Source organism: Cornus florida, unplaced genomic scaffold, assembly GCF_030987335.1.
Source record: "Cornus florida cultivar Cherokee Brave unplaced genomic scaffold, ASM3098733v1 CherokeeBrave_3.0.0_Hap2_Chr11, whole genome shotgun sequence".
In the NCBI taxonomy this organism is placed as follows: domain Eukaryota; kingdom Viridiplantae; phylum Streptophyta; class Magnoliopsida; order Cornales; family Cornaceae; genus Cornus; species Cornus florida.
The window spans coordinates 98834999-98852000 of NW_026775581.1; the positions used below are offsets into that span (position 1 = coordinate 98834999).

The 17002-nt window shown below is 36.9% G+C and overlaps 1 protein-coding gene across 14 annotated transcripts; it reads left to right on the forward strand.

Moving 5' to 3' along the window:
- The first annotated feature begins 357 nt into the window (after positions 1-357).
- LOC132282727 (probable transcription factor KAN2) lies at positions 358-16596 on the forward strand. Of its 14 annotated transcripts, none has more exons than XR_009471834.1 (7): positions 358-947; positions 1329-1400; positions 1665-1810; positions 5361-14324; positions 15766-15854; positions 15947-16075; positions 16177-16596. XR_009471834.1 is itself a non-coding variant. In XM_059784490.1 (6 exons), the coding sequence occupies exons 3-6, from the start codon at positions 1720-1722 to the stop codon at positions 16201-16203; spliced, it is 384 nt and encodes a 127-aa protein (XP_059640473.1). In that variant the 5' UTR covers positions 803-947; positions 1329-1400; positions 1665-1719; the 3' UTR covers positions 16204-16596. The 14 variants fall into 14 exon arrangements, 4 of the variants coding, with proteins under 4 accessions (XP_059640473.1, XP_059640472.1, XP_059640471.1 ...); XR_009471839.1 differs by having other exon boundaries at positions 16260-16596; XR_009471837.1 differs by having other exon boundaries at positions 16264-16596.
- The last annotated feature ends 406 nt before the right edge of the window (positions 16597-17002 follow it).

Consider the following 17002-nt stretch of genomic DNA (forward strand, 5'->3'; position numbering starts at 1 on the left):
GAAAACGTGGAAGAGTTTAGATGATATTTTGAGGGTAAGTAGTCTTTTTAAAATGGTAGAATTTTTCATTTAATTAATGAGCGAGTGATGTGGCAATTTCGGGTCTTATTCGGTGATTAAATTCGGTTGCCGTATCATTACTCTTTAAAAAATTGTGTTTAGATTTGCTTTTATCAATACAGTTGTTAAAAAAAGACAATATTTACCTACTCACCGGTGAGTAGGAAGTTTATGTTTACCCTTGATGTGGCGCAAAAGTAATGTGGCAAATGTCCCTAAAATAGAAAATAATAAAAATTTTAAAAATTAATTGCTTATCGAGTCAACCCAAAAGGATGCAAATCAAATATATATATGCTATTAGGACAGTCTTTTAGTGACGCACTAAAACTTGTCCCTAAAAATCTTATTATTAGGGACGAGCAAATTTTACCATCCTTAATAACAGCCTTTAGGGACGATCAATTTGATCCATCACCAAATCTCTAAAATCTGTCCCTAAAAATATTTTTTTTGGCACAGTCTATCTAATACCTTCCCAAATTCCACACACAAAAAAAAAAAAAAAAAAATAGTGCCAAACTTAGCGCTTCAATATTCTCTTGTTTGACACTATTGTATGCGGCAAAAATGAAATATATAAAATTATTTTATTTTACAAAATAGGGAAGCCCATCAAACTACGTCGTTTTAATCTAAAAAAATTAGCATTTGCAAACCTCTTCCACCATCACAAACCTCTTTAGTTCTTCGATCTCAAAAGTTGCAGATGTCTTCCTCTTTAGTTCTTCGATTTGACGTTCATATAACCCACTTGGGTTCATGATCCTCGCCCTAGTTTTTTTTAGGGTTTCGAAATTGCAAAAGGCTTAACAATTGAAGGGGTAAATTACAAATCTGGAAAAGGCTTGTCGTATGAGTCTGAATCGCTGTGGAAAATCATACAGGTTGTTTGAACTTTCTATCTTTATTAATTTATCCCTTATATACATATAAATATATATGTATATATATCCTTTATATATATATACACTACAAGAAAATAAATATTTTACGACCTTTAATTGACGACATGCATAAAAAAACAAGTCAAGTTTTTTTCAAGCTAGTCATTAAAAGCTAAAAATTGTTGTTATATTGACGGCTTGCGCTTAATTTTCCTTTCAAGTTTCTTTTTAAGGTTTAGATCTAGGGAAAGCTTAAACTCAATTCCAATCTTTGATTGTTGCTTACGAGCTGCTCCTACTTAAGAAGATGAGAAGAAAATTGCCCCTTTCTAACTTTCCCCTTTATTCAAGAATCTTGTACTTTGCTTTCTTTTGTTATAGCTTGTGGAGAGTGCGCTAATATGAAAGTGGACAAAGGATTAACATCATCGCCTGTTTCTCAGCTTCCACTAGGTAAATATATATATTCTGTAAATTTTAATTTCTTGTTTATGGTTCTTTAATTATATCTACCTCTTGGTTTAGTTTTTCTATTAGTCTTTGATTTTAATTTCTATCTCCCTAGGCTTGCTATTATCCATCACATCTATTAAATTTTAATTTCTTGCTTATTTGGAAACTTAACTAGATTCTGATTCTGATTGTGATTTTCTATTTGGTCTTTAATGTAGTCTAAATTATCACCTATTTTTTCTGATGGAATTTCTTTGCTAACAGAGTAACCAAAACAGAAGTCTGAAAGGAAGGTATCTATAGAAGCAGACTGATAAGAATGATAATGACAGATAAGTCACATAATTCTAATGCCTCTTTGTTCTTGCGTAGAAATCTTTATATTGACTTAATGACATTCAACTTTAGAGGTATTTCTTTCTCCTTTGTCTTTAATATCTTCAATCTTTAAGCATATCTTCTTTAAGTGTTGTGTGATGTCTTGAAACTTTATTAATGTTATTTGATTCGTGTTATATATTGAGTTATACCAAAACTGAAATTTTATTTAATTTAATTTTATTACTATTCTTTGATTGATATAGAAATGTAGGATATTATTTTAAAAAAAAAATATAGTAGAAAAGAACAAAATTTGATTTCTGGCCGTGGAAAATGAAAATTTAGAATTAAAAGAATTAGAAATGAAAGAAAGATTCATGAGTTGTGGAAGAAAATGAAAATATGAGAAGTAGGTGGGTTAAATTTAGTTATATTTTGTTATAACTTGTACTTTGCTTTCTTTTTTTTATAACTCTTTTATGCTTATTTCTGTGAATTTTTTTTTTTTTTTTAAGTAAGATTTTATTAAAAACGCTCAAAAGGGGAGCGGAACCCAAAAAAACAAAAGGGCCAAAGGGCGCCTTAGACCTTCAGAGAGGCCAAAAAAACAATAATCTCCTCCGTAGATCTATAATCTCTCCCTGAAACCCAACAACAAAGAGTAGAAATAACAGAGAACTTAAGCATAGAAACAAGCTTCTTTTTTCCATCAAAATATCTCCTATTTCTCTCAAGCCAAAACACCACCAAATACAAAGCGACGTAACCCTCCAAGCATCACGAATGGAAGCCCCCATAGAGACGCCTCTCCAAGCTTCAATCAACCCTTTAGAGGAACAAGGCATAGCCCAATGGACCCCAAATAAACCAAACATCAAATCCCAACAATCTCTGGCCATGCTGCAATGTAAAAGGAGGGGCCATTGTGCAATTAACGAAAGTTATTGCAAAATGTCTCGTCTAGAGCCTGGATCCTTGTACGGGATTCATTTTCACATTTCGTCAAGCCGTGGACTCTTAGAATTTCCCTCTGGTTGTTTTTTTTTTTCCAGTTTCAGAGTTTCTGGACTCGGTTGCCGCCGAACTTGTTTGGGGCATATCTCTTGCTCGGGCCTTAGTTTTTAATGTTGTTTCTTCCGTTGTTCATATTTTCTCATTTTGAATCTTTTTCGTTCATAGATTTTTTCCGTTTGAGTGCGTTTGCTCAAATCCCACTTTTCCAGACCCGGTGGGACACTTTTTGAGACTTACTAGAAATAGGATGACTTAAAGTAAAAATTCACTTTTTACTTCATCTTCCTCCCTCTTTGGCTGGCAGCCATGGGAGCTCCTTGGGCTGCCACCCTTTCTCCTTCTCCTCCACTTGATTTCCTAAGTGAAAACTCTTCGGCCTTTACGTTTATTGTTCCCTTCAACGTGTTCTATCTTTCCCCCTTACTAGAATTCATTTCTGACCATTTATTGAGTTCAGGTTTGAAGTCAAGTTGTGATTTTCATGGGGCTTCTTGGGGATTCATATAGATCGTGTTGTCCCCGACAAAACCTAGGAGTTTCGGCGAATTCAGAACACTTTTCTTCCGGTGGGGATTTGAGATTTTCATCTCAAATTGAGGTAGGGAGTGTTATAATTTACTTACTTGTTATATTACATGCTTGTGATGCTTATACAACTTGATTACACGCTTATATATCAAAATCTAGAGATTTTATTATTATTTTCTCGTGAAGGATTTAATTTTCCCGGTTATCCATAACTTTGTTTAAACATGTGGCATGATAGAATATTATCCCTTGATATGTTGATTGACATATATTAAATCTAGATCATTTGGACAAGTAACGAAGTTTTTATTTAATATTTATCTTGAATAAAATATTAAATCATGTGGCCTTAACTAGCTTGAAATCAATATGTGTTAACATATTATAGTAGGCCCTAGCATGCTCTTCAACATAGGTGAATTTGAGAGTAATTGGAAGTGTTTCGAAATCTAGTAATATTTAATTAATTAGATTAATTAAATTGCTCCAAGTGCACTATTCATCTCATTGGTTTTCTGACTTGATATTCTTGATGTGCATGCCGTATAGGTTTTGAAACCTTTCATTTATTATTTTTCTTGTATTAAAGTTTAATACTCATGGCCGTAACTTGTATGGAATGTACTTGTATCATGCTCTTAAATCAAGCATTGACATGTTTAATAACATATATTAATTTGAGATCATTTGGACGAGTTTCAAAATCTAAAATCCATTCAATGGTTCTATGTACTTGATTAAGTTTCTAACCTTGTATTCATGATTTCCTTGATAAGTTCTTTCACGTGCATCAATTTGAGAATAATCGGATAAGTTTTGAAACTTATATTTACTTATTTTCCATATATGGAACTTAACTCACATGGTCGTGTCTTGTATAAGATGAACTTACAACTTGGTGTTAAACTTGTTTTGGATATGATCCTTGATATGCCTTGTTCGTGGAACATATAGACTTGCCTTGTAGTTCTTATAATTTAATCCCTTAAGTAGATTAAATTCCCTTTTGTGCCTCCCTCGAGTTAATCATGTCTTGACGTCGTGTATCTTATACTTGTGGTATATTTGCTTCAATGGATTTCTGGTGCTATATATCTTGGTTCTAGTTTATGTAGATGCACATTTTGATTTCTTGACATTTCACATGCCATCATAATTGAGAACTTAGGGCATGACTGTGTGTTCCAAAATCTTAGTTGTGCATGATATGTGGTTAATGCATTTCTTGTATTTTGATACGATCTTGACTTGCACAATTTGTTGATTTTGGAACTTGGGATATCAATCAAGAATTGACATTGCTAGGACTTGGTTCTAGTACGGGGGATTGTCCCTCTACACTATAGTGCGCACTAGGGGAAAGGTACCCATGGGTTAGTAGCCCTAAAGTGATTTCAAGAGTACGGTTTTAATCCGGGCGATATCCGAGTTTTCCACATTGGTTGATTTCACTCTTTAAATTTCAAATTGTTATTCCTTGAAGATTTAAACTTGTCGTGTATGTGAAATGCTCCAATCCTGTTTCATTGCATAGATATTATGCATTATCCTTGATTTCATGTATTCTCCTTTTCGTGTTTTATGGAATATCCCATCCTTGTTCATTATATAGATTTTATGCTTCATTCGTGATTTCATTCCTTACATGTCAAGTGTTGCATTTCTTGAAGATTTAAGAATCCTTTCGTGTTTTATGAAATGATCCAACTTAGTTTCATTGCATAGATATTATGCCTTGTTCTTGATTTCATGTGTAACTCTTTTCGTGTTTCATGGAATGTTCCGTCCTTATTTAGTTGCGTAGATATTATGCCTAGTCCCTGATTTCATGTATCATTTTATCGTGTTCTTGGATTATCCCAATCTTGACTTGTTTCATATATGTATATACATATATCATGATTCTTGTTGCTTATACTCCATGGTAGCTTAGGATGATCCCTGAGTTTAATCTTTGACATAGACGTTAGGTGGCGTGATCCCTTTTAAATATATCATGTTTGTCCTAAAAATCTGAAAGAAATCGAGTCGATACATGCTCATTCTCTACGAGTAAACTTGTTTACTCACCCCGAAGATACTGGGGGTTTTAATCAGGTACGAAGACTTAGTTCGTGATTCTTATCATGCTTGGACGATTTGTAGACTTGAAGATTTCAATTCTTGTAAAGGTCGACTAGAAATGTCATTTGTAGCCATTTTGTCAAATGTGTATATTTAATTCCAAACTTGTATTATGTGCTTAAGCACACTTTTTGGTATTCATTCTATGTATATGATATGTGGCCAAAGGCCAAACTTCATTTGTAATCCATGTATATTGAAAAATGTAGAATTTTGCCTTTAATAAGAAAAGCATGAAAACTTGGGTTTCAATATGTCATTTTCGCACCGGTGTGTGCATTGTGTATGTAATTCATCCTTTAGCATTCATTTGCCATATGTGAGGTGTGGCCAATGGCCAAACACCATTTAGTTTTCATTTTTACATTTTAGTTCACATATTGCATTTTTGGGCTAAAATAGTATAAACTGAGCCTTTAAGGCTCCATTTTCAACTCGGGTGGTGTAAAGTGTGTTCCGGCACCTCCACTAGGTCTCATTTATCTTGTATGAAGTGTGGCTAAGGACCAAACGGTCATTTGAAACCATTTCCTAATTTTGGTTTCCATATTTTCCATTTCAAGTTCATTTTCGCCTTTTTGGCCGTTGGGGGGTCAGATTTTGACTCGGCCATTTTCGGGAGCCGCGGACTATTCCCCCGTGCTCAAAATCACCATTTAAGTCTGTGTGCATGATCATTTCCAGGAAAAACCCTTTCGTTTGTGTTTTGAGACTCCAATCGACTCGTTTAACCTTTTTATTGAAAATTCTAGCTTAAAGGCATTTTGGGAATTTCCTTCTTGAAATAAATTCCGTTCCTAACTTTGTCTCTTAGAAAATGTGATTTTAGGGGGAGTTTCTTCTTCGTATTTTTCCAAAAAATGTCATCTTGACCACGAAAACCGCGTTGCAAACTCATTTTTTTGCTAAAATTACTATTTCTGCATTTTTTGAGGTTCCAAACCACCCCACTGCCTCATTTGGCAGGCCCCCGCAGTGTTTTGGCGGGCGCCCGCGAGAATCTGCCGCATTTGGCCAGCCCCCGCAGGTTTTTGGCTGGCTCCCGCGGGAACAATTCCTGCTCCAGACATCTTTCTTCAACGGGCCATATCTCACTCGTTTTAACTCTGAATTGGTTCGTTCTTGAGTCTAAACTGACCGCGTCGAAATAAGATTTCCAATGGTACCAATTAGAGCTCCAGATTCCATTTTTAGCTCAAGTTATTCATGTTTTAGCAAGATAGTGTCAGAATTTGGTTCGAACCGGGATAGGGTTTTCCTTCCTTCGACTTCAGGACTTTATATCTTTGCCGTCCGAACTCCGAATCAGGTGATTCTTGAGTCCAACTTCATTCATTTTTCATTTTCTATCTAATGGTGTACACGGGGGCACTCATTTTAGTTTGGAATTACCATTTTACCCTTTTAGCCATAAGTGCTCATTTTTCTTCGTCTTGTCGTTTCTCCTTCATCTGGACTCCAAATCATGTGATTCTTGAGTCCATCTTGATTAGTTTTTCATTGTCTTTCCACCGGTGTGCTCAGTGGCACCCGAATCTATATTCTCACAGATGATAATTTTGCCCCTGGGGTTTTAATTGTTACTTTTCCGATCTCTTGCTTCCGCACTTATCCCTTTGGGTTCCGTGACCTCATGAAAGGTCTTCTTAGGGTCTTTAAAGTGTGTTATGCTTTGGAAGACCATTGTATTGTTTCTAGCTTTTGCATCTTGGATCCAGTTTGGGTCATCACAGGACACTGGGTTAAAAAAACCCAGGGTCGTTACACGTCGGAACTCCATTCACAAAGACAAAGAACCGAACGCTAGAAATGCAAAAAAGAATCCATCTCCTCCACTGCCCACCAAAACCCATCATCTACAACAGGTAGAGAAGGAAGTTCCAGCTCACATGGTCGTACGCCTTTTCAATATCCAACTTACAAAGAACACCTGGAACACTGCTGCTCAAACGAAAATCCACACATTCACTAGCAATAATAACTGAATCCAAAATATGACGACCTCTCGCAAAGGCATTCTGAGAGTCAGAAATGACGCCATCCATCACCTTTTTCAACCTAGAGGCCAAGACTTTCGCATCACCTTTTTTGAAATCTCTAACATCCATTGCCTTTCCCTTATTCGGAATAAGAACAATAAAAGTTGTATTTAAACTTTTCTCAAAAGAGCCCTGCACATGGAAGGCGTGAAAAGAGCCCATCAGCTCCTCACGAACCACATCCCAATATTCCAAAAGGAACCTCATAGTAAAACCATCAGGCCCAGGGGCTTTGTCCCCATTACAGCTCTTCAGAGCAGAGAGAACTTCCTCTTCTGAAAAAGGCTCTTCCAAAATAGAGCATTCCTCTCCCAAAATAGATTCAAGTAAAGCCCATCATGCAAAGGACGCCAACCTGCTAATTCAGTGAATAACTTCGAAAAGTACTTAGAAAAACTCTTACAAATCTCCTCCTCTTTACTAATCAACACCTCATCCACCCGAATCCTCCCAATGCGGTTGCCCCTTCTGTGAGCATTGGCAAGTCTATGAAAGAATTTAGTGTTATTATCACCTTCCTTAAGCCACAAAGCTCTAGATTTCTGTCTCCATGAAATCTCCTCCATGACAGCAATCTCAGCAAACTCTGCTTGACACTCCACCCTTCTAAGCTTCAAAGGAACCGTCAAAAGACCCAGACTTTCCATCTTATCAATATCAGCAATCTCAGAGAGAACCCGATTCTTCCTCTAAGCCAAATTACCAAAAACCTCTTTGTTCCAAACTTTGAGATCCTTCTTTAAAAAACGCAACTTGCCTACCAAAGAATGACTAGGAGTGCCAGCCACTCCATACCCCGCCCACCAGGATCGTACTCGCTCTAGAAAGCCTTCAGCCCGGAACCACATATTCTCAAATCTAAAAGGGGATCCCTGCTACGCAGCCCACCACAATCCAACAACAACGGAACATGATTGGACAAAGGATGAGCAAAAGTGGCTTGAACAACGTCAGAAAACTTTTCATCCCAATCACTTGACACCAAAAATCTATCAAAATGAGAAAGAGTAGGAGGAAAACGTCCACTGGACCAAGTGAAAGGCCCACCCACCAAAGGAAAATCAAGCAAATAGAAAGCATCAATAAACTCTGAAAAAACCATCATATCAGCCGTCCACCTGCCCCCTGTCGACCTCTTAAAAGGGGAACGCACAACATTGAAATCCCTTATGATACACCAAGGCAGCGACCATTGCCTACGAATTTCCCCCAGCTCTTCCAAGAGCAAATGGCAATCACGATCCTTCGTAGGCCCATAGACTCCAGAAAAAACCCAGCAAAAGCCATCCTCCACCATGGACAAAACACAAGACGCTGAGAAAAACCCAACCTGAGAGTCCAACAATAAGATCTAACGAACATCCCACATAATCAGGATATTACCCGAAGAGCCAATCGCATCCAAGGCAAACCACTCCACGAATCTCCCACCCTACAAGCTTCGAACAATCACATCCGACATTGAGGCAATCTTGGTTTCTTGAAGACACACTAGATGACCGCCCGCTTTTTGAATCACCGATTTCACCATTTTCCTAGTCGGGTCGTTGAGACCCCGGACATTATTCCATGAAAGAATTTGTAGCTTTATAGGGAAACAGTAGTGTTAACCATCTCACCTCTCTGTCCATTGGCTCTCTCCTTAGCCCCTCTCCTCCTCCTTTCATAAGTAACGAGAGTCGAGGGACTTGGACTCCCTCTCTCCTCTTTCTCTATTGGAACACTCCCCCTACTATCCATTGTATCCGCAAACTGAGCATTAAGAACATCAAGGAATAAACTTGTCGCCTCCTCTATCCGACCCTCAAAAGACACACCCAAAAGAGAACCTATCTCAACTTTCTTTTCCTTCATCCAATCATTCTCCAAATCAGTCAACCCTACATCAAATCCCATCCCTTCTGCAAAATTCCCATCCGGTCTAACAACAGCCAAAGGTGTAAGCAAATCAAAATCAGACTCGCATCCATTCCACAAAATCATACCCAAATCACCATGAACAGAGGAACACGACCCATCATCCCCATACTCAACAGATGACAAAGATGGAGAGTAGCAAAAAAGTGGGGTCTCATCAGCCAAAAGATCATTCTACTCAATAAGAGAACCCTTTGACCCAAGATAAGCCCTCAAATCATTCAAGAGCACAGCAGCTGAAACATCATCAATCCTTATCTTCACATCCTGGCCCACACACACAGTAATTCTATCACTGCTAACATCACACAACTGAGAGGAACCCATCTCAATACCACCATCTTCACCAGGTCTTTTCTCAAAAATGGGTACTGGCTCCCTTTCAAAAATCGGGGATAAGCATTTTGAAACAGAAGACACCACTCCCTTTTTCGGCACCAAGCTCCTTCGTGATACCCCGCAAAGGTGAAAAGAGGAAGGAGAAGAGAGAGAAGGAGAAGGATCAGGCGAAACAAAAGACATACCAGATCTAGAGTCAATCTGCGAAACCGGAATCCACTTCTGCTTTTCCTTTCTAGACCATTTTTTGTGAAGAGGGGGAAATAACATTTTCTTCTTCATACGGTGTCCCTGCGTATGCCCTTAGGAAGCCAATTTCTTCTCGATCCTTCTGGGAAAGCTCTAGATGGATGAATGTCAACGTCTTCCACAACATCACATAAAGGCCCTATGATACCCCTCGGATCCGAGACACGGGTTGATTAGGCCTAGGCCCAAACCCAAGAGAATATCAAACAATTAATATTTAATGCGAACACAGAATACAAGATGAAATAATAAGAAGTAAATAAAAATGGCTGAAAAGAACTCTAATTGAAAATCCTCAAAATAATGTTATAAAAATCCAAACTCCAAAACCTCCAATCAATTAACAACTCGGGAATCCATTTAGTGGACCCCTAATAAAAATCCTAACTATAAATGAAATAACTGAATTAAGATCCAAAGCTAATAAGTAAGCAATCCTACGTAGTCGGTGGAATAGAAGTCTGTATCTGCTCTGCACGACCAAGCTCTAACCCTGGAACTGACGAGCACCTGAAAAAATAAAAGAGTGGGTCAGGCTCACATTCAAGTCCTGATCTACTACGATCCAAACAGGAATCCGATACGCAGATACATCCTAGATAGACTTAATAATATCTAGAGTAGTCCATATATGTATATATTACACACTATAGGATGTTCACTAGTCCAATAGGTCTGTCTCAGCTTGAGTAGAGATACCATGCAAATCGCACATTACGTGGTCATGTGTACCTAAACCTACTAGGGAACAATAACTACTGTCCAGCTGTCCATTCTAGGCGATATACGCACCCTAATCATGGTCATGAGACTCAAGCTCATACCATGGCATCATACCATAAATATATAAAGTCCGTGTCCTCCCAATACAAAATATCATCCATCTGATATAGTGACTTGATATCTGTATAACAATTCATCCCAGAAATCCAACTATGTCATTCCGTTATTTACAGACCTGACACTAACAGAAGTCGGACTTAACTTTTATTGTTAATCCAAACCTCAATCCAGATTAGGTAGGCTTAGTGTCTGACTAATCCATACCTGGTATATATGCTACCATCCCATACCGGTGCATACTATCCTCCATTTACCATAGTTGACACAAACAGTATAAATAGTTATCAACTACATTCCAAAACAAGTACAAATACAATTTAACATATGTAAAACTAAATCATGCATCCAATAACAGATTTAGAAACCAAATCCCAGTCCTTTAAATTGACAGAATCCAACTATGCAATTACCTCCTCCAAGCAGTGTCGTAACAGATGAGATATATAACAGAGCTAATTGTCAGTTAATCCCAACCAAACATACTTATAATTAAATAACAGAATGCTTATAACTCAGCTGTAAAACATGATTCATAACTTAAGATCATGCAAAGGCATCAAATTTTTAAAATAGTCTGCAATACAAGTCAATTGTTCAATCTTCCACATACAGATCTTGGTTTAATCTTATGTTAATTCCGTCCTCAATATTTAAGAGTAAAACATACTTCCCAACATTAATATAAGTTTTTAGCAATGCATTACACCATTCTGTGGCCTTTAAATAATTTTAGAAAACCCCGTTTCGCCAAACAGTCCCTAAAAACCTCGTTTTTGTGTGTTTTAAGAGAGAGCAGGCTCTTAAAATGGGAGCCTGCTTTATTTTTTCATCTAGAGTGGCTCTAGGCTCTTAGAGCCGGCTCCACAACACCAAGAGCCAGCTCTCCCCTTTGGGAGCCGGCTCTAAGAGGTTTGGGAGCCCTCTCTCCCTCCTCTTAGCAGCCTCTGTTCGTTTCATCTTCCTCCTCTCCAATTCTGATAATCACCAGTCCTCTGTAGTAGTTTTCAATACATGTTTTAAAGTCCATCCAGATTCCATATTGGTTATAGAACAAGAATATACAATCAAAACTTGAATTGAAACATAAGTTGTAACACAACGCAGCAAGGTTTCAGGTTAAAATTTTAAAGCAACTAAGAACAGATTTATTTCATGAATTTAATTACAGATTAAACATGCATAACAGATGTAATTAAGCCTTAGTTTAATCCTTGGAGTCTTTCTAAGCATGCACAGAACACAGATTAAAGGGATAGAGTAGAACAAAACTTGTCTTTGAGTTTCAGATTTGAAACTCTAATTCCACAGTTTCTGAATGCTACGTTAGTGTCCTATACTGCAGGTTTACTCCTCCGGTAATTTGGTTCCACCCAGAAACAACCTTGTTCCTTCCTCCTTGAACTGCTTTGTTAAGCACCCAAGGTCACTCTGTGTTTCCTCCTCTGTATCTCTCTGTGTCACAGACTTAAGTTTACGTTTCTCTAAAACCCTAAACCCCAATATTCTTATGTATTTATAGGGTTCAAGTAACCAAACCTTATTCCCATTCTAACTATGAGTCGGCCACATTAAAACCCAAAACCCTAAATTACGATAAAGAAAAATAAATACACAACAAATTAATTAATTAAATCAATTAAATAACTATAGTAGTTAAAACAGTAAAAGACAACTCATTAATTAAAAACACTTAAACAATTAATGCAAGAGAATACAATTAACCACTTAAACAAATAATTCCAATTAAGTAAACAAAATAAAAAAAATTAACAAATAATTGAATAAAACAATTAAGCGAACAATTAAATAAAACAATTAAGCAGATAATCAAATAATAATAAATTAAATTCCTGAAATATCCTTTTAAAATTAGGGGTATTACAGGCCCGTAACGGTTGCCGTTACTGACCCAGAAAAAACATTAGGAGAACCCGGTCCTCCCTTCAATTCACAACCCAAGTCAATGAGTCCTTGGCCAAGATATATAACATCTGATGAGTGGGCCGCTCCACCTCCATCCGGACCACAAGATGACAATTTACCTTTATCAATAAATCCAGGCTCGCCAACCATAGGCCTACAAGAAGAAAATGAGTTCGATCCAGAAACCTTACCCACCAGCCCATTATTAGGCCCAGCCACCGATTTAATCCCAAATTCGGCCTTATTATTTTTCGAAGCCCAAGATTTTGAAATAAAAGTGGATGCAGCTGTCATCCACTTTGAACGGCCAAATCATCTGCACCAACCACGTGTATGGCCGTTAATCTTCCCCTTCCCACGTGCTTGATTGACGTGAGAAACACTATGGCGACGCTCCTTCCTCCACATCTGTGTGAACGCCGGACGGCTAAACTCGATGAGACCACCACCCTTATGTCTTTCCCAGAATCTCTTTTGCCGTCGAAGATCAGTCCCATCCGAAAAGCCTTCTATCCTTCTCACAGTGAATAATCTTCTAAAACATTCTGAGTTACGCTTCCATAGATCGTCCCTCCATTCCTCCCATCTCTGAAACTTAGCCAAACCTTTCTTCCCCAAAGATTCCCACCTTAACCATTCTGTCTTCTTCAGCAGGTGTGAACCATCACCTTCTTCCAAACTATTCGTCGTTGACACAAGTTCAGGAGGCTTCTCTTCCCACATCTTTACTTTGTAGCTTAGACGATCATCGTGGATGAAAACAAAAGGAGGACAAACCTTGCCATCGAACACTATGATGCGAACCCTTTCAGCGTCAATTGCTTCATCAACTTCCACCCAGATGATACCATCGCATAGATCACCGACCATCACAAACAGGGCATACTCCAAAGATAGAGAGGGAGACCATACAACGTCACAATCTTCAGGCCCTTACCCTTTAACACCTCGGAACACCCAACCCTAAAACTCCAAGATTCCACTAGTAATGTGGCCGTCCCCCAAACACGGCGACCTTCTTTGAGCACATGAGAAACCTCCTTCGAAGAGGGGAAGCGAAATAGCAACAAAGAATCTGATAGAGGAAAGACCACAGCACTGGAAGAAACCTTCCAAACACGAGAAACCCAAGCCGCGATTTGAGCCCTATCACCCACATCCTTGTCGAACTTACCCACCAAACATGATCGAATGTCTCTCTTCTTTTTCCAACCGAATCATTATCCAAAAAAAACGAATGCCGTCGATAAGTGTTTGCAGATCTAACAGTTCCACCTTGAAATAGACGGGGTAACCTCGCAACATCCAAGAACGACCTCATTCCTCAATATTCATAACACCCACTGATTGATGCAGATGCAGCAATTAACAGCTTTGCTGTGAATTATTTTGAAACATTAATTAGAAGGATGTAAACATTACAAGTTTAGATTATAGGGGTTTAATTATTTTTGTTGATTTAGGTCAATCAGATGTGTTTGATAATGGGTCATCCGGAGATAATTCTGAGGATTCAATGTTTGATATTGAGAACCTTAAAAGGCCTGAGCTATCAATTCAGCATCCAAGATCAAATGTGCATCAAGACAATGACTCTCATGGGCTTTTGATCGAGCAACCCTTCAAGGTGAATCTAGCTAGCTGTGCTACTTAGTTTTCAAATTATTGTGTTCTTATCCTTATTAACAAGTAAATGGAATTTTCAAGCTCATTAATTCAACATTAATTTGTTTCCATTTGATTTAATTTGTTGCTATGGGAAAAATAGGGAAAATATTTTTTTTTTTGGGAATGACAGTAAAATTCTAAGCCCATAAGTGGTCTGATAACATGTTTGATTTGTTTTCAATCTTCTTGTGATTGTATGTATATCATACTAGTTATATAGAAATCTATTAGTAGTAAAATAGCTTTTCTTGGACGATTACTGGTGTTAATGTCCAATTACTTAGAAGAATAGGAAAGAATGTTCCTAGTCGTGAGTTGGTTTTTGAGAATGCAACAGAAAATAGATTATGGGATATATATCTTTTACCATAAATTCTAGCTTTTGTGCTATTTATTGTGAATATTTTTCTCCTTGAGCTCTTTTTTATTTGTTTAATTGTTTTAATTTCCCAAAACATATGTAACATTTTTTCTTCTTATTTTAGCATTAGTTATGGCTTCAAAATCTTGTTAGCAAGTATATATGCATCTATTAAACAGAGATAAAAATGTCATAAGTGAACTTGATTGTCTTAGGGAAAAAAAAACTTGATTATCTCGTATTTGTATGAACTGTGAATCATGTCTCCATTAATATATATGTATATATATGTTTGTATCTATATATATACACACACACACATATTAGAGTAGTTGATCTATCTGTTCATGATGTTTTAGCACTGAAACTCCATGATCAAGTAATAGTATCTGTTCAGTGTGGTTAAAAAGGAAACATAATACTAACACAGTAATTAATCACACTTTAGTCCTGCCATTCCATGACACATTGAAGAATCCCACTTGAGAAATGCAACATCTAAAAATGGAGATCTCTCTTTCATTGGATTTTGTGGGCTTAGATAAGGCTATTAAAAAGGGCCCACAAATAAGAAACTTAGTGTCAAAGCTAAACCCTGTGATGAACCCTTTTGTGGAAACCTTGGTACTAAAGTTGTGTTCTATGAAATTTCCGTGGTATCGTGTTTTATGTAATGGGGTAATGGGCTATCACATAGGTAGAGTAGTAGCTTCAACTTTGTTTCAATTAGCACTAAATGTAAAGGGAGAGAATTATTTATACGAACAAAGAAGAGAGTAAAAAGATAGCTTTCTTTCTCAATTTGTTTTTTTCTTATTCTGCCTGGCCTTCCATTGATAGCAAATATTATCTCAATGCACTGGTTTGTAACAAGGAGACTTGGTTCCATGGCCATGCCAATAAACTAAGGAATTTTCAAAAGAGTCAACTTTAAAAGAACCGTGGCTTACAATGTTTTTTTTATTGAAATTCAAATATTCAGACATGGTCCCAATAATTCATTGGTTTGTTTCTTTTATTTTTGCTTTTACTTTGTTAGCCTATTCTTTATTTGGAAAAAGATGTGCCAAACCTTGACCACGAAGAATATCCATTTCCAGCAAAGGGCTTGAGCATGACCTAGGACAGGTTATACACCTAATTTATTTATTTATTTTGTTTGTACTCATGTCAAATACTTGTAATTTTTTTTTTAATACAAAAAATTTAAAAATTACCAGGTTAAGAGATCAGGTTTTTTATTTTAGGGTTGGAAACATCCTGATATGATGTTTGCTACAAGGCGCAGCTTATCTGATGCATGCACTTCTATAGCTAAACAGCTTGAGAATGTTTACTCATCGGTTTCGGTAAGTTTATTTCCTCACAACTAGTCTGTCCTTAATTATCATGTTAAGGCTAATACTTAATAAAGCAGTTCTAGTAAATGATGAAATTATTTATGCAACAGCATCACCTCGATATTCACATGTCATAAGGAAAATGATGTTTGTTGATAGTGTTTTACGTATGTGTTGCTCTGATGTACTGGAGATAGGTAGCTCAGCTCAGTTTATCCTTTGTGATATGATTCCGATCCAGAATATAGTAGGTCCTCCGTTAAGCATGGGAAGCACCATTGGTTTGGAAGAGAAGTTGGATACAATTCAGAAGCTACTTGAGCAGCAACAACATTTTCATGATTGCATTTAGTTTAAAATGATGTTTTAATTTTTGAGGATGTTTGGAACCATTTGATGTTAAAGTAGCTAGTAGATACTTTTAGTTCTTGTTTACAAAACTAAAGAATTTGTAGCTTCTTCGTCAGATTAAGAGCTCGTTTGTTGGCATTGTATTGTGATGATAATCTATTTTTTTCTTTCTAGAATGATATTGTAGATGTACCTACTTTTTAGTTCCAATGTTTTGATATATAAGGTGGGTGTCATTTAGTAGTTTTTCCAGAACACAAATCCAACAGAGGAAAAAAAAAATAAAAATAAAAATAAAAATAATAATAATCAAGTATTATGGACAGTTTATAAGGGTCACAAATTTAATAATAATAATAAATCCTATTGGGGATAGTACAAATTGTGCAGCTAATGAGTATTGTATTAATTATTAGGGACAGTAAATACCGTCCCTAATAAATCAAAAGGGGACGGTCTTATTTGGGATAATAAGTCCGTCCATAATAAGTCAAAAGGGGACGGTCCTATTTGGGATAGTAAGTCCGTTCCTAAAGGTCGATTTTTTTAGGGACGGACAATTTTTACCGTCCCTAAAAAGCTTTT